At 40.2% G+C, this 18,857-nt stretch overlaps 1 protein-coding gene across 8 annotated transcripts in view; it reads left to right on the top strand.

Annotated features, from left to right (window-relative positions):
• DOK5 (docking protein 5) overlaps positions 1 to 1,123 on the top strand; it is a 40,499-nt gene extending 39,376 nt beyond the window's left edge. For 5 of the 8 annotated variants that reach the window (XM_065032487.1, XM_065032485.1, XM_065032481.1 and 2 more), the window contains one exon: positions 467 to 1,123. In XM_065032487.1, coding sequence (XP_064888559.1) covers positions 467 to 534 — 68 coding nt within the window. In that variant the 3' untranslated portion in view covers positions 535 to 1,123. The remainder of the gene's footprint in view (positions 1 to 466) is intronic. The other 3 variants (XM_065032483.1, XM_065032482.1, XM_065032479.1) reach the window with 1 other exon arrangement.
• The last annotated feature ends 17,734 nt before the right edge of the window (positions 1,124 to 18,857 follow it).

Genomic DNA, 18,857 nt, shown 5'->3' with positions numbered 1-18,857 from the left:
ATAGAGTCCAACTCCTGTCTCTGCATTGTTATACCACATTGTATTATTCCATATGTATGAAGCAGCATTTTACTCACTGAATGATAGAGGTATCTGAAACCTTCTATGCAAAAAACTTTCTTTCACTAGGGTTGGAAATTATGGCTTCTGAATTGACTTTCTTCCCCTTTTCTAATGTACAGAAAAGAACTGATGCTAATACTGTGAGCTACAGTGCATTTTTCCTTTAAAATGCAAAGTCAAAACTCTTAAAAAGTTCATTTTATTTATGCAACTCTCTATTCTGAAGTAACTGTGAAAGAAAATCTGAGTGCGGATGTTTCTGAGGTTGAGCAGCAATTTAAGCAGGGATAGGTGTAATTAAAAGGCTGTAATCTGTAGTTCATATAGTCCTCTACAAAATGCTGAATAAGGTGCCTATGTCTGACTGAGTGTTGTTCTGTTTTTTGCATCTGACTGGGTGAAGATGTCTCTAGCCCCGTGAAGCTCCATCGCACGGACACTTTTCCAGCGTACAGGTCGGATCATCGATAAAGGACTGTAAAGAACTTTACAAACTCTTTGTCTTCTGACAAACTGCCCCAGTGGATGACAGTGGTGATAAGCAAGGATGGAACCACAGAAGAGTTCAGGTCAGATGAAAAAATCTTGCAATTTTTAAACTTTGCCAAACGTTAAAACTATTCTGTAGATATTGGAGAGGGGAACAAAACCAACAAACCCTCCAGTGTTTCTTTTATATCTCTACAGCTGCACAGAGAAGAAATCACTCCCTAAATATTTCCAAATGTTTTTGTATGATAGGTATGTTGTAAATATATGAGACTTTCCTGTTGTAGTGTGGTTCCTTTTGTTTTTTACAGCTGTGTGTTCACTGATGTCAGCTGTGTCATCCTTGTTTGTTGTAATGCTTATCTTTAGTTATGTACATTATTGTTAAGCGTAATCCTTGACCTTTGAAATGGTGGCCAGTTTTAAGCAGCTTATTGGATACAATTTTTCCTATTTGAAGCCTGATGAAGACTTGATTGATTTCTTTTAAAAGCACTCTCTCTGTCTTCTATTTGCTGTATTTATTTCCATCTCTGTAAATGTTTAAAATAAAAAAAAAAATCCCACTTAATTTGTGATACAGCACTTTTTGTCATCATTGTCAGTATCATGATCAGAGCTGTTGTGGAGCAGGTAGGACACTAGTAAGGAGGATGGAGGGGGACAGGGGTTTGCTGGGGTTCCCTTCTCGACATCTAAAGCCACACAACCACTCGTTGGGTGTCTTGTGAGTAGTGTAGAGGAGTGGATTCAACAGGAATCTCACAATGCCACAAGCTATTTTGTGGCAGAAAGCTGATTTTTCTGGTTTGTGACAGCATCCGTGTTAGGCACTACTTTCACAGGTTGGCACCAGCATCAGAATTTGACAGCAAACGGACTTTTCAAAAATAGTGTTGTTGACTACTATGCGCTCTGCCAAATGGCCAGAAATGTGTAACTGCTGTAGATAGAAAGCTGTGATTATCCGGAATGCAAGTGAAGCACTGGGCTTAGCCAGGTGTAGTTAAATGTTTTTGATAACAAGCTCTGAGTAAGGATGCCCTGTCAGATTGCAAGTCAGACTGATCATCACTAACTGTGTAATTCCTGCTCACTTCAGAACCTTAAGGACTAGTTCTTATTTTGATTGTGCCAGTGGGGAATATTGTCTCTGCATGTTTTTAATTGAAAAAATAGGGGATACAATTCTAATCATAATTGCACTTAGATAAGTGTGTATAATATTAGCAGCTACTTTTTCAGCAGATAACCTGGAAGAAAAGTAGAAAAATCTGCAATGGCTGGAGTAGATTTGTAGAGAATGAGCTCCATTTGTTCATGTTTGTAGAGAACGAGTTAGCACAGGACGATTTCCTCACATGGCAGATGTAATGGTCTTATGATTTGAGTAAAAAGTGAAAATCTTAAGCTTGACTTTTAATTCTAAATATGAAATTTCAAAGCAAACTGGGAGGGCACAATGTTGATCATGACCTGATGACTAGCAGCAGATTTCAAAACTGTACTCTCAGTTTCAGTGAGCTGCACTAGCAGATGCTGTCAGTGCTGGAGGAGGAAGATACCAGAGCGCTGTGCAGTTCTGTGTCTGGTTCCAGTCCTAGTTAATCACTTGGATGGAGCAGTAGGGAGTGTGCTTATTAAAACTGCAGATCTATAAAATGGGAAGGAAGGCCAGAGGAATACAAGATTAGAATACAAAATGATCTGAACAAATTCAAGAAATTCAATAGAGACGAGTGCTTCTAAGCAAGGCTAATTGACTCCAGAAATACGTAAAGGGAAGGGAAGCAAGACAGCAGCCCTTCAGAAGGGATGTAAGGGTTGTAGCAGATTACGAGTGGAACATGAGGCAACATGCTGCAGGACAACTAAGTGTCATAATGGAATGGAGAAGCATTTAGCTTTTGAGACGGCTGAAGTAATTCTTCTGCTTTGTGTAGGGCCTGTAAGGTCTTGGCTGGAGCCCCGTGGCTGAGCCCGTTATGGTGTCCTGAAGTAACCAGTCACTCCAGTATGATGTTTTTTAACTCATTTGGGCTTAGGATCTGTGTGTCAGCTTAATAAACATATTATCAATTGTGAAGTAAAACACTTTGAAAGTGTAAGGCGTTGGGTTTCTACATCCGAAAGGATGTTTTGTACAACAAAACTGGTGGTGAGGGAAGCTTTCAGGGAAGCAAACCGATGAGTGTGGTGAAGGTAAATGTGTTTCTGACAGTAAAAAAATGATATGACATCATTGTTTAAGGTGCACCATAGTGCAAAGATAAGCTTAATTTATTGTAAATAAAGATTATGTTCATTTTATTTCAAAACTGAAGTGCTAACATAAATAAGTGATTGAAAGGCATGTTATGACTAATAGGTCTTTATCTTCCAGGTTTACTTCTGCTAATGTATTCCCTTTGGAGCTGACAGCATCTGTTGTTTTATCATGGATATGACAGTTCAGTAAATGCTTTTATTCACCTTTCACTCATGCAGTGATTGATATAGTAAGACTATCTGTGAATAGTCCAGTTACAAAGAAGACAAAAGAGCAACTCTAACCTTGGCCTTTAAATGAAGGGTCATGCAATTAACTACCTCTGATATTGTTCTTTCTAGTGAAACTTTCTGCAAAGGATGGGAAAAAAATGCCTAAAAGTAACTTTGCTTTGTGTTACTGTGTATGACACAATATCAAGAAGTTGCTCTGTTTTAATTTGTGGTACCAACAGATTAAGGTCACTTAATCTTCGCATCATTTCTGAATCAGCAAGGTCATTAGCTGAAGAAAGTGAGAGGGTTTGCTACTCAAATAGTTACTGGTTTTACGATGAGGGGAAGGTCTTCACTGTATTTGGAGCTGCGATGTTCAGACTGTAGAGTAGACTGGGTACAACACCAATATGATGATGCCATCGTGTGTGCCCGTTGGGTGCCGGTGGTACCTGATAGGCTGGTGAAAACAGATGCAGAATTGGAGTGGAAATCCTTCAGGTCCCTGAGCTACGCTCTGTGTGAAGAGGTGAACTTCAGAAAATGTGCTGCAAATCAATTTGTAGAGTTGTGGGGCTGAGGGTTACCGTGGGATCCAAGGATCAGTGTGTGACAAATCCTTGAGAACTTTTTTTCTCCAGTCTCTGCCCTACACATGGGCCATCCCCATTAGCAGGACTTCACAAGCGTTTTTTTGAGCTTGTCCTGTATGTAAAATATGGTAACGATTTTATGGACTAGTTTCAATTTTCATCAAATTCCAGCACAGCCTTTTATATCATTCAACCTCGTTCTTTCTTGAATGTCCACAGATCTCTTCCAAGAGAACTTTTTCAAAGGCACAGGAGTGTTCTGCAAAGTCATCCAAAGGCGCAGGTCTTTGGCTCCACGTAACCTCTCCCATTCACGCGGGTTTCAGTAACGTGGTGCGATTGCTCAGACGGCTGCTCCTCAAAGACCGGACAGAAACGCGAACCCTCTGGTCCTTTCATCCCACAAAAGACCCGTGGCCAGCCTGCATGGTTGGAGTTATAATAGTGGAGATGGAAGAATACATTTCAGGAGTAAAAGAAGAAGGGATCGGAAGAGAAAGTGTAGAGCTGCCAGCCCCGCTTTTCAAACTCATGCTAAAAAAAGTTTCTCTGTCTTTTGAGCAGATATGAACCAGCAAACTGGTAATAGCACAGTGGGGAGATGGAGACGGTCCAGACTGCGGCAGAACTCGGCGGGTAACGATCTTAAAAGGCTAATCTTGGAAAAAAGTACATTAGGGGGAAAAAATCATAATATCAACACTTCAAATTACATTTGTTTTTCTTAGATGTTCTTATTACAGGTAACAGAATGCAAATGCCATTATCTAAAATAGCATAGAGGGCAACAGAAGTACCACAAATCATTGTGCTCCTGAGAGGGTGGCTGACATCCTCTTGTGTTTTATTTTATAGAGGAAGATGGAGTCACATAAGGACTTGCCAAAAGTCACTCAAGACCTCAAGGTATTTTCATCATACTTCAAAAACTGCGTTTATTTTTTTTTTTTGTTTGTTTGTTTTGAATTTTATTTATAATTTTTTTTAAATAAAGGATATCTTATATTTTTTCTTGGCCAAGATTTAACAAAAAAATTTTTCCTTCCTTGAGGGAGGGTGGTGATTTAAGTGGCTTGTTTCAGCACTTGTCTGAGTGAAACAGCTCTATTTTTCATGCTTGTACTCTTGTTAATACTTATTCTTAAAATTGTCAGTATTTGGGTTCACTTTTCTTTCTTACAGCTTACAGCAGAAAAGCATCATTAATATTTAAGCAGATGAACATCTCCTGAAGTTTGTGACTTGCAGCCAGAATGTCATTAATTTAAATAATCACACAGATGAAATTAATGCAATAAGAGTTGTATCTGAGTCCTGTTGCTGAGCAATTTTAGTGAGTGCATAATAATACTGCTGCCTCAGGCATTGAGATCAGGGGTCGTGATGTGATATTTCTCTGTATTCATTAACTTTCACAAGGGCAGATTGATCTTCTGTTTCCATGAACACTAATGAGCCATTTTCGTATTTTTAGGGGATGTTCTATCACTACCACTGGCCACGTAGTGTTTAAAGAAAAGCTGTTTTCAAACAGAAGGCTCTAATTAGAACTTGGGCCTCGGCTGTATTGATTGCACTACACTTTCTCAGTGGATTTACAAATGCCAGCAAAAAAGTTTATTGTAGTGGTTTTTCTCTTTAGCGTTTAGCATATGTCTTGTTCTGTTTCTTGACAAGCCTAAAAACGGGAAGTAGAAGCTGAGGCATTCAGAATGGTTGGGTTTGTACATTAGTGCTTTCCCAGCTATCTGTCTTTGAAATACACTGGAAATCTTAGAAATAAACAGTGTGAAGTGTTCATCTTACTCTAAGCCATCTAAAAAAAGTCACGGTCTTTCTGACGAAATTAATTCCTGGTCTTTCAGCCATACAAATGTGAGAAAATATAGAAAAAAATAACCACGAATAGCTTAGAGTGTGTTTGGCTCTTGTTTCGGCAGTCGGCGTCTCCCGAGTGCCGCATGGATGCTGAGGTCGGTTTGTGCGATCTGAGGCTCGGCCAGCGGGTGCCAGCCTTGCCATGGCTGAGGGACCCGGCTCGCCATCTGCCTGCGCTGCTAGCCCGGCTCCCCCATCCTCTGCTAAACTGGGCTTAGAGCTAATAATGTATAAATACCTCCAACGATTTTTTTTTCTTTATCTGCCTTGTGGCACCTTCCACCATTTCCTCCATGTCAAGCCCACATGCTCTATCTCTTCCTTTGCTTGCATATTGATAGAAACAAAGTGAAACATTTGAGTTATTCTAAAAGGGATCTTTACCGCTAAACCTTATAGAAACGCCATAGAAGTGTAAACATTTTGAAGAACTATAAGTTCCTTTTGTACAAACAATAAACATGTAGGAAAAAATGGTTTCCTAGACATGACCCATGCTGTTTGTGCACCATATGAACAGGATGGAGGGAGCAGCAGCAGGAGCCCATCATTTGCAGTTTTCTGCTGACCCAGTGGGATTTGCACTGCGAAAGGAGGGATGGTAGATGCAGCTGGTGAACAACTGTGTTTGCACAGATTTTTGTGTCGATTTGAGAAACCAAAGCCTGTAAATGGGCCTTGACCCTCTGCTTTCAGCTCCTGGCGCATCTCACCAAAGGTGCCCGAGGCGGCCCAGTGCAGCACAGCTATGTGCTGCTCCCTCCTGGTGATGCAGGGGCAGCTCTGATGGTTCATTCATTTGCTTGGGGTTTGTTGTGTTTTGTTTTGTTTTTTTTTTAAATTAAATTATTCCAGCTTCCAAGCATTAGGTCACAGTCACCCAACTGCAGCATCTCATCCTTGAAGCTCCCAGAAAGCCATGTCCTCTCAAAAGGAGTGATGTACTTCTGCACCAATTCATTGCAGAAAATGGGGATAAAGATGATTCATCCTGTCTATGCACTTTGGCTACAGGTCACAACCTAAGGGAAGAGTTTTATATCCTCAGGTGAGAAAATGTCTAGATGGGCTCCTTTTTTGGCTGAGGCTCCATTTCCAGTTCAGCGTGGGACTTCCACTTGATTTTTCATATCTTACAAATGGGAATGGCATGTCTGCAGGTAGGAGTCCCCAAGGTAAACGTGTAGTAACAGTCCTGTCACCTTCAGAAACAGCACAGTATTGACCACATAAAATAGTGTGAAGGGGACCTCTGGTTCTATTGAACAAATTATATTTTAAAGGACTCATAAAAAAGAGACTAATTAGGTATACTCATTAAGATGCTTTTTTTTTTTTTTAAATTTTATTTTTCAAGATAATTGCACCCTAGATGCACTTAAGCTCCGGCAACTGCCCGAATTTGCCTCTCAATATTCTAGATTGACTTTCCCTAACCTCCCGTCCTATATTTTTATATTCTGCAGTGAATTTTAAACATCTAGCATACTCTAATGCGGAGGTGGACATGCTATTCATAACTAGTATATGAAATCATGCTTGTGTGAAATGATAGCTTCTAATCAGATATTGTCTGTATTTTGAGATCACTGGATAAAAGATATTACAAAAAGACTAAGATAAATTAATAGGAGAAATTCACTTGCTACTGTAATTTATTGTATCTTTTTGACTGAACAAAGGATGCTTAATTTTACATGATGGGATAAACTCTATACAGACCAAATTATATAGAAAACTTTTTGTGCTGAAGGCAATGCATCCTTTTGGAATATATTGTCCATAAAATTGAAATAAATAGTTGCATAAATACTTATTCCTCCATAAATGTGTAATGACTCAGCTGAAAGCCAGACATTAATGATATATGATCTCTATTTTTGGCACATTTAGTAAAATAATAGTGTACCTCTATTTAGCGTAAATGAAACACATAAATGTCATTCTGCAATGTGGGAAGGGAAAAGGTAGCAAAATTAAATTTACGGCTCCTCTGCCACCTGTGAAAAATAAGGAGCTGGAGAGACCTATCACAGCTGGAGCTGCTGGGGAGCTCTGCTTTGGTGTCCCCTTGATGCCCTTGACTTAACCTGTCCTTTTCATTGTATATTTGTCTCAAAATGAAGACCAGGCCAGACTTTCACATGCCTTTTACATGTATTGGGGGTAGTCTCAAAGGAATTCCATGTATTCAGATGTTGCGACATCTGTGGACATAGGCAACAAGAAGGAACCATAGTGGCTACGATGGACTGATGTCCACGTAAAATCCCAACAAAATTACATCCTCTCTTCAGCCAAATGAAGAGATAGATTGGAAAGAAACATGTCTGTACTTTCTCCAGGTGCTACTGCACCTTGCAACCGTGGCAGCCCATGAAAAGAAGATGTTGCCCAGCCCTGGAGATGAGCTGCAGGAACTCACCCCATCACTGCTCACAGCCTCCAGCTCTTGACTCTGGTACAGAAGACCCTGCAGCTCACAGCACAAGTCAGGACAGTCCTGGCAAAGGCTGATCCTCCCCAGGAGAGGAGCAGTTGTGGCAGAATGGCATCGAGGTACCTGATTGCTGTTTGGATACAGACTCAGAGTGAAAATTCTCAAGAAAAAACTCCCTCCTCTCTTTTATCCAAAGGCGTCCATTGCTGGAGGATGGGCTGGACTCACACTCATGGGTGATCCCTCTGGGACATGAGCAGCATTCCTGTGGTTGGGAAGGAAGATCGATTTGGCACAACACCCAGACAGAGATACTTCACTGGGAATACCATCAAGCAATATGGTTTGACCTGGGCTAACTGCACATTCTTACTGTTTTCTTCCCTTTCTTCCTTGAGACAATTGGAATGTTTACTAAAGACATTTTCAGTATCAAATCAGAGGAAAAGCATGATGTATAATTTTAAGAGGGGTTGAGCCATTTTCCTACCTGAAAGCCATGGTAGGTCTCTAGCACCATCTATCCTTTTCTCTACTCCAGGAAGGTGGCAAATATTTGCATGAAAAAAAATGCTTCTGTGGCAGAACTTTGTCAACCTTTTGAAATGAGCCAATAAGGATCAATTCAAGGCTGGGCTCTTCCTAGGGCAGCAATATCTAAAATAAAAATTACATTTAGCTCTGTTTGAAGGGTCTGTTATTTCTAGCATTTGTTTATCCTATGTATTATTCAATAAACTTGTTTACAGAGTGAAACAAAATCAATTGAAAGTTGCTTTTACTTTGCCACACGTGTCTGTCAAATCCTCATGGAAAATTGTTTAAATTCTGTGATCTATAATTCAAAGTGAGAACAGAATGCTTAATTAGAGTTTAATTATCTTGGAAGATTTGATGCTCTCTGATTGCTTTTGTTTTATTGTTTTACTTGCTCAGTGTCTTCATTTGTAGCAGAACCAGGTGAAGAGGTTGACACTGCACAGTTCACCAGCATGAAAGAATATACTTTCTCTTCTGTCTCATGCTTCAATGTATATCTGTCCAACTGACCAGGTAGCAAGAAAAATACAGTAGACCTGTAAACATGGGTCTGATCCTCAGAGCTGAAGACCAAATGCCTGAAAAAAAAAACTCAGATGGGTTTACACAGACCCAGGTGTTATATTCTATTTCAGTCACTGTTTTTAAGGCCAGAAAAAGAGTTAACTGAAGAAGCGTGATTTTTTTGACATGGAAATCCACCACTTGGCCACCAGTGCCTGATCTGGCACCAACCGAACTGGGTGGAAGTTTTCCCATAGGGCAGCCTGGGCACCTAAAGCTCAGCTTTCCATTGTAACCAGGTTCCTAAGATGCTGATATGCTGCCACATATTAAGAATGCATCAGTCCCAAACCATTTTCATTTAGGTAGTGGAAAAAGGAAAAAAAATAATGGGTTGTGCCTTGATTTAGATCCTTGTATTCCTTGTATTTAGATTTTTGTCTGGTACAGTGAGAGTTAATTCTCCACCAGCAGAAAACTTATCTGCTTAAATGTGCACTTGTGTTTGGGGAATGTTGTGTTTGGATAGGGCTTTTCGTTAGGTCTATTTAACTTGAATTAGTTCTCAGGTTATCTTCAGTCTGGGGCAGCTGGCACAGAGAAGGGCAAAGCAGGGGCAGGAGCAAATAAAGGGGAGAATTTTGGCATCAGTGCCTGGCTGCGCTGGCTTAAGAACATCCCTGAGCTGTAGTGCCAAGCCATGCCTGGATGTTCTTCCACAAAGGGAAGACAGATGTCAAAATTCATGGGCAGATTTTGACACTGAAAATCTTAAAGTCTGATTCAGTATCAAGAGTATTTTTGGATTTGAGTTTACTCAAGTTTCAGATTTTAAGTTTCACTTTATTTTTGCCAAATGAGGGTAGGATTGTTTCTTAACGTCTAACCAGTTGAGCTTGTGCTGTTTGGCAAAGGCTTCATGTCAGATGGGCAGAGTTTGGCTGGGAAAAACTTCCTACCTGTAAGAAAACCGGAACTAAGAAATCATTAAGTAGATGCATTTGCAGAAGATGGTTTCTTTCTTTTGTTTGTCTTCTTTCCCCTGGGGAGCTTCCTGTGACAGCACCTTGTTTTCCTGAGGAGCCATTATTTAAATAAGAACATATAGCAGATCATATAAGAAAAGGTTGCCTTCGTGTCAGGGTTCCTCCAGGCTCTCTCCTTGAGCTCCACAGCCCAAAATAAAAGCTGACATTTGAGCAAACCCAGGTGATGTTTGTGTTATTTGCAATAGTCACCTCTTAATTCAGCCTTGAACTGGGGAAGTGAACAACTGAGCCAGTGGAGGCGGCAGGAATCCTCTCCATCTGTATTGCTGGGCTTGGATCAGGGAACCATTTATTAGCACTCCTGGGATTGCAGGAAGCCAGCACGAATGACAGTGGCATTATTACTGCCTGTCACTGCTAATGTCAGTGTGAACATTAGGTCTGTAACACATAAAACGAGTCAAGAAATCCAAGCCCAGTGGAAACAAAGAAGGAAAATCCAGGAGAGGGAGGCTCACAGTGCTATTTTTAATCTGTTTGAATCTACTAATAGGCTGGTAAATATCTTGGTATATTGTTTGATTATGTTTCTGTGCTAGTTAATTTGTTTTCTTATGATTAGGGGATTTTGAAGAATAATGATAGCTTTTTTTTTTTTTTTTGCTTTTTTAGAAGAATCAAGACTGACACATCATTATCCATGAAGGGCTGCAAGTGCTCCTCCTGCTTTTGACAAGTGTTCACTTATCCGCCCCATGAGTCAAGGGTACAAACCCTGGTACCCTGGAAGGTACTTGCAGATGTGGTTTCACCTGTTTTACAAAATGTGGGAAGGTTTTGCAGATTTAGAACTCAAAACACAACCCCTGCTTTTCAGGGAACACTAGATTTATAGCATCTTCTAATTGTATTGATTTCCAGTGTTGAGCTGGGCTGCTACTTCTGTTTCCAAGAGCAATATCTCATCCAGGCCTATTGCAAATGAGAAAGAAGACAAAACCAGACTGATCAGAAAGCAAGACAGAAATAATTCAAAATGCATCCAAGAAAGACGGGCTTAATCAAGGACTGAAGCTCGTACTTAATGCAATATAGTGAGCTGGAAACAAGTTGTTTTATGATAGTAAAATATGAACAGGTTTTTTTGGTGTTTTTTTGGTGTGTTTGGTTTTGTTTGTTTGTTTTGGGTAGCTACTACTGCAGTGGCTCTCCAGCAAAGATGCCATATGGATCCTTTGTATGCATCTGTCAGTACCTTGCACCTATGTGCAACCTCTGCTCTTTGGCTTCTTGGAGTTACTAGAAGCAGCTGCAGGTTAAATCAACTTTTGGCTTGCTCTAAGTTGGATCAAGCACTGTTTTGCTGAACAAATGTGTGTAGGACAGGAAATCTGGCTGCTACTTCTGCGAGCAGGGAAATAACATGCAAACCAGCAGACGGGTGCTGGGAGATAAAGGCAGGAGCTGAACTGCAGAGGCAGTTACATGAGGAGTGGAGACCCAGTCCCTGTTGTCCTTGCAATTTCCTGCAGATTGCACTGTTCCTTCTGTGAGATCTCCTCAATTTCCCCCTGCTGTAGGGAATAACCTGATCCAAAGCACTTTCTAATGAATGTCATTTTAACTGCAAGAAGACCTGAACCACCATCATTTTATTATTATTTTTTTTTAATTTTATTTTTCATCATATTTGCATCTTGTGAACAAGTCAATCACCTTTTTTTCAATCACCAATTTTTCTCATAAAAAAATCCCAAATAATGTCTCTGACACACTACACCAAAGTGCGTTTCACAGTGGTTCAGTAAAAGCATCTTGCTGGGAAATGAAGAGCCCCTCTCCTTCCAGATGTAGCAGCTTTTTATCAGATTTACATGCTTTTGCTCTTCCTTTGTGAAAAGCCGAGTCAAAGAAGTTGGAGAGTTATTCAAACATATAATTGTGCTGGCTTTCCCATATAAGCAAGTGTGAGCTCTCTTACTGCTGAATGAGCAGGATGTACTTTTTGACATTGCAACACATTCGAACTCTGCTTGTTTTGGTTCATTGTGTGAGGCAACATTTCTTTTATAACTCTCTTGATGCCCTCAAAAAGGGAATCATCAGCTGGAGCTGGAAGTACTTTATTGTCTAAGTGCCAAACTCTGATTAGAGTAAAGAGAAATGGGATAAAAGTAGGTGAAAGGCACAGCATTATAGCATTTAAATAGCATTTAAATTGCTATCTCCATAGAGAGGTGAGGATGGAAATGGGAGCTGGTACCTAACACCAGATAACTCACCAACCCACTATGGCTTCGGCAGCGGTGGGAGAGCATCCTTCCCATCCTTCATGCCCTCCCTTCATGCGGCAATTAACAGCCCCTTTTTTCCTGTAAAAAATAGCAGGAAAGGGTTTCTTAAAGTCCAAGAGCAGTAAGAATTGTCTTATTTTATAATAACCTGTCAGAATTGAGTACCAAAGTGGGAACTTCCCAGAGAACAAGTCAGTCTCTGAGGTGGGCTGCTGGCCGGTACACAATGTCACACATCTGTTAAAAACCTGAACTAGACTGGCAACTCACACTTTCCTTAAAATGAAGAATTTATCACTTGTCTCTGAGTGAAGGATGAAGGAAAGCAAGGAAGTTGTTTTTCTTGCCCCGATGATACTTAGTGGAGTTTTACACCTGCATTATGACAATATCACTTGTTTTCCTACAATGTGCTGTCAATTTTCACAACCTGCATTATGTTCGAGAATCAGCAGTTCTAACTGTATTTTATTTTCTTTGTCTCTTATTGGCACCTGACGGGGTCCTGCTGAACTGCTGTTTTAAGCTGTCCTTTGGTAATCAATCAGCTGAGTATGTAATGAACACCTATGGAGATATCCGAAGTGTATAATGAGGTAAAAAAATACACTAAGGTATCAGGATGGCTATTTCCACCTAAAATATTGGAATTTCCATCATTCCTTTCAGTTGTTTTTTTTTTTTTTTTTTTTTTCCCCATGCCACAAGCTTTTTCTACAGAACACAGCAACAGATACCTTGTATGAAATGATATTTTAGATCACAAAGCAAGGTGTTGGTGCCCACCATCAGAATGAAGGGAAAAAAGTGTTTCTGATATACTGATACCGATCCAGAGATTCAGACTCCACAGAATCAGCTGCTTTTGTCACTGTAGTAAGTTGTGGCCTTAACAGCCCTTTGGAGAGTATGGCTTCGTAATGACTTTGTTTTACAAAATTACCCTGAATTTCAAAGAAACTCATCCATTGAAGTTGCTTGCATTATAAATACGGCAGATTAGGGTGCAATTTAAGTGGCACAGAACTAGCTCAGGGGAGCATCCCAGATCTTCATTTCATTTAGCTGCTACTGGTGTGTCGAGAAGAAGAGCTGATTGCTGATTTATATGCCTTGTCTTTCATTATGTTATATTTCTGCTGTGCAGGGGGTCACAACAGAGTCTATTAAGAACAACCAAGGCAGAACCAGCTGATGTTCTTACAATCACATCAGATTCTTTTCAAAATTGCTTTTAGTTGCTTTTTCTCCCTTGTTGTCTCCAAAGTTTGCAGTCTGCTCTCCCAGCCATGACAAGAATTTTAATGGCCTTGCAGCCTGTTGTCTATTAGGGGTTTTATTAGTATTAATATGGTCTATTTTTCTAGCTGTCTGTTTCACTATATTTAATTTCAAAATGTTTCTGAAGTGCAGGCTAAAGGGGTGCTCCCAAGGCACCATTTGCTGAAAGTTCATTTTAAAGCCATTAATATATGCCTCCAGCAAACCCTCATATTAGGTTATGCAGCAAAGGCTCTGGGAGGCAGCTTCTAAAGATGCATCTGATTGACTCCCGACTTAGGAAAGATATTTTAAAATTATCTCTTTTATACCAAAATAAAACATTTGTCGGAACACAGCACCTCACTGTTCAAACATACTGTAATCTGCATTAGAGTTTACACTGTGGTCATGGTTTCAGAGACGAATTCACATTTTATTGGACACCCAGGAGATCCATGTAGGCAAAGGTAGGTGCTGAGATAGGTGCCATGGAGCCCCCACCTGATCATTCACCCACAGGTCCCTGGGAAGCTTGTCCTTGCTAACTGTGGTGTGTGTGTAAAACTACTCAGCGTTGCTTACTCCATCTCCAGAAAGTGATTTAAGGAATGAAGAGAGAGACAATGCTGGAGCCCATCTGGCTGCCACAAGAAAGGGAGTTTTCCTGTTGCTTTAATTAAATAACCATTTTCTTTTGAGCCCAGAGTGCTTTCATTGTTAATGGTTGCTAGGCGGGCAGAATTACAGCTGCCACTCTTAGCAATATAAATCTGTGGAAAGCAGGACACAGTGAAGACATGACAGAAATGTGTAATTCCTGCAATGCATCCTTTAATCTGATATGTAAGAAGAAAAAAAGAGAGCTCTGTCATAACACATCCGTTTCACCAAATACGTCTTTCATACTGACATGTGCAAAGGTTCATGATATCAAAAAGTCTATTTCCCATGATGCTGATACAGGTGTCGTGCTTGGGCAGCAGGTTCTTGGCATCTGGGGAATTGTACATGAAGCTTTAGCCTTGTTGTCCCTCTTCCCAGTACTGCTTGAGTAACACATACTGGTGTAAACAGGAGACTTTGTTAATTCTGTCTTGGAGCCCAAATTCTCCCTTTCTTAAACAACAGTTTCTTATCTCTGTAATGTTTAAAACCAGAGCCTGAGATATGAACCTTTTGGCCTCACTTGGATTAAAGCAAAGCCCTGGTCCACAGGCTGTATGGCATGGAACCAAGACAAAACACAACTGTGGAAATAACTGGCCTTCTCTGGTGGAAAACCTTCATTACTCTCTATTTTCATGATCTTTGTCTTATATAATATCTCTTGGTTAGCAAAGTATCTTTTCTTTGGCAGAAGCAAGGCAACGCAAGAAGTCATCTTTTACAATTTACACACAGGGCGGAAAGCTTTATTTTCTTCCTGGCTTCTTTCACCAGCCCACAGCAAACATTTATCTTCTGATTCCTTTAATAGGATGTGACTTGCTGTGACATCATATTTTGAAAGGCTGCGATTTAATGGGTGTATTTTATCCCTCTTTCCCCAGCACACATACATTTTGCAGAGACTAATCATTTCAAATGCAGTGCAACCTCCTGGTGATCGGAATTGCTGCCAGAGGCTTCTCCGGTTCACTTGCTCAGTCGTGACTTTGCACAAGTCCATCATGAATTAACATCTTCTGTATCAGACTTGCTTAGGACCCCTCACAGTTCCCATTCCTGTGATAATGCCAGGCTCTATAATGCAGAATGGGGTGGCAGAGTCTGAGTTGCAGAGGATTATCTGCACTGCCTTACACCTGCACTAGAAGCCACAGGAGCAAGAATATTGAATTCTTTGTATTATTTTACTAGTAGCAAGTATAAAAGTCCACAGCAGCACATTGATAACTTAAACAACCATTTCTTCCCCTCACCGTATAGATCAAAGATAGAAATCCTTCCATCAGGGGAGGGCCCTAAGGAAATTCTGAGCTGTCAGCCAAAGCAGTGCTGTGTATAAAACATCTCTGGCTCTGTCAGTATTTGCACCATTCTTGATGAGAGTCTTTAATCGTCCCCACCTGATTCAGGGAAACAGGAATATACTGTGTTTTCTTTCCTGAATGAACCGTGCAGATGTCTATTTTTTTACATTTTGGTTCATCATTTTGCATACACAGAATTGGCACTGAGCAAATCCTATGCAGTTGACTTCAGGGCATTTTTACATCTGGGACTACCCTGTCTGAGAAGAATGCAGCCCTGAAGAAAGCGCTGTTCCAGGGCACTGCTTCCCAGGAAGCTTTTTCTCATTGATCATGAAAAACATAAAAATATCTAACTTGAGTACTTCAACCATCTCCCCAGAATCCTGAGAGACATCTTGAGCACGATGCAGAGAAGGAGCCTGAGATCTTCTGCAGTGCCATCTGGAGGAGCCCCATGTCCTCCTTCCAGTGACAGGAGAGGGCAAAACGCAGGGGACTTGCAGCAACACGCCCCAAATCAGATGGTGTTACAAGCAGTTGTGGAGGTGAAAGAATCAGGCACTTGTTGCCACAGAAATAAAGCAGTGCATTTAAATCCATCTTACTCAGCCCCAGATTTACTGGCTGGGCAGACTGGAAAGTGCTAAGTGGGGTTCCAGCACCATCACGGGACCAGAGATCTGGAGCTACGCAGAAACTTCACTTTGTCTGGGGCAAAAAGTTCCTGGAGATACCTCTACACCCTCACTGTCGTACATTTAAAAATGCCAGATCAAGCCCTCGCATCTTGTGCTGAGTGACAGGAGATCACTCAGTACAGTGACACTGTTATCATAACCCCTGTCATTCCTGTTCATCGGCTGAATTGACTTTTAGCTATTCATAAATGTAAATGCCACACACAAGCCTGGCTTCCCTGAAGTCTCTTGCTCATGAGATCATTGGAGTGATTTGTATTTATTAGTTCAAAACAGAATTTCACCTATTTTACTTTTTTTTCATTTTTCAGGCAGTACTTGCTTCTTGATTTTAATTTATTCTTTAGCATGTAGAAAGGCCCAGTGTTATAAAAAAACCCCATACCTTAAAATTCAGAAATAGAGCATGTACAGTAGAAAAATTGTCCAAGCAGATCATGTTTCTTTATATCATTAGAATAATGCAAGTTTTCCTGTTAATATTTATACTTAATATTGAATTAATAAATTAATTAACTTAAAATATGGAATAAGGGTTTGTGAATATCACACAGGAAATTTAATGTATTTGAATTAGAATTCTACTGGTCTCTGCTGTACACATAGTATGCACTTTGTTTTTTACGTGGTCAAACATGGAATGAGGTAATTTACCCAAAGGAAATGATAAGCAGTGTAAACCATCGCTACCCCATGGAAATCTGCAGAATGCCAATAATTTAATAAAACGTGCTTGCTAGATCAAATGCTCCTAACTCTCTTTGCTCTGCAGCAAAACCGTGAGATCCAAGCAGAAGGTATGCCGAGATACTGTGCTCTCCGAATCAGCAAATTGCTGAGTACCCAAAATCATCAGCTACTTCAATTATTCTTGGTAGCAGGATGTATCTGTGTTTAAGTAGATGTGACTGTAAACAGGAAATGAAAAATAAGAAGAAGCCATGCTGGAGCATAAAAATAAAGGCAGATGATTCCTAACTAATGTGAGACAACTGTTTAAAACTGTGAAACAGTTTTGAAATATTTTGGAAACATAATATGAAGAATTGCATTGCTGGTGGCAGTGCTGAGGCTGGCAGGAGAGGTGATTACAGGTGGGTGGTTGAAGCACAACTAATAATACGTGTATGCTGTACTTCAGTAGAATATGCATTACGTACATCAGTAGTATACGTTCACATGGGAAGTAAATGATGCAATATGTCAATATGTGATACTGACACTTTTTAAAATTATGTTTGCTCCAGTATTTATGTATATTGGCTGCAGAATGAGTACTTTGAAATCTAAATTCCCATTATGGTTAATGGATGTTTAAAATGTATATTAAAATGAATGCTGAAAATCACAATGCTTCTCTTTCCCTTATTGACTAAACTAGGGGAGAGAGGTATTTAGATTAGGTATGTGATATCTAAGAGCTTGAAAGCAGTTCAAGGTCGGCTGTACCTCCTCTGTGGCGATGAGCACCTGGGTGTGCATCCCTCATGGTTTACGTGCCTTCTCCTGGACCACCTTTCCCTTGCTTTGCTCCTTAGAAGAGCTGAGTGAGGAGCCAGGCTGGGGCATCTTTGCTTTCCTATTGAGGGAAGATTTTTCTGGGATTTCCCACTCACATTTTGTCTCTGTTGTTATTATGAATGCACATATAATAGCAGATATTTTCTAGGATGAGCGCCAGATCTGTTCAGTGCCTTCAAATATTCTGATTTCTCATTTTCAGGTTGTTTGGACTCTAATTCACACTAAAAAAGTGAAAATGTTCAGAAACTTTGGGAAAGAATCATTGGGGATTCTCCTGAGGCATGTTCTTTGAATTTTGTAAGAATATCGGTGAGCTGGTCTATTTAGTAATTAAGTTGGCACAGTTCTCACCATCCACTCTCTTGTTGTTTTCCATTAGTAAGTTCATTATGACACCATTCAGATACTACTGCAAATTTTTCCAGATTATGGAGAACAATATCATCAACATTAAGAGAAAAAAACAAAATCAGCCTGCTCTGCTAATGTATGCGAACATTTATTTGTCTAATACATAGGATGAACAATTAATTGCCGTTTCTTCTGTTGCCGTTCCCTTTCCTCCGAGCTCTAACAAAACATAGCAGATGGTTAAATTTACTGTATCATCTCAGAGCAAGAAAGAAGGTGCTGACTCTTCCATTATGCAGGGAGAACCGCATGTGACCCAGAGGACTGCAGCAAGAACAGAGCCAAATAAGAGCCCTGTTTATTAACATCATCTTTGTCATTCCCACAAGTATGATTTTGCTGTTTTTTCCTTTGAATTTAGAAACTTTGGTGCCACGGTAACCCATTCCTTTGTTCTGAGTAGGATGGTCACTTGTATTACTGGCACACGCACCACTTTTGGTGAAGTGTCTTGAGATCTTGTGATTTATTTCTGTCAAATCCACCCTAAATTTTCCTGTGACATTTTGAAACTGCTGATCACCTCAGTGGCTCTCAGAAAGTGTCTCCTGCTCCTGCGCAACCATAATGAAAGGAAAAAAATGGTGGCATTAGCAAGATGTGTTTTGGTGAATGAATTATGGAGACTTGCCAACTAACAAAACTGTCCTGGGTGTCCTAAGAAATGTGCCCAATATTTATGGTATCTTTTAGCAGTGGCAGACAGATGTG

The sequence above is a fragment of the Columba livia genome, chromosome 16 (assembly GCF_036013475.1).
Source record: "Columba livia isolate bColLiv1 breed racing homer chromosome 16, bColLiv1.pat.W.v2, whole genome shotgun sequence".
Taxonomy (NCBI): Eukaryota; Metazoa; Chordata; class Aves; order Columbiformes; family Columbidae; genus Columba; species Columba livia.
Note: the sequence above shows the minus strand (reverse complement) of the source record. Positions and strands in the feature narration are given on the sequence as shown.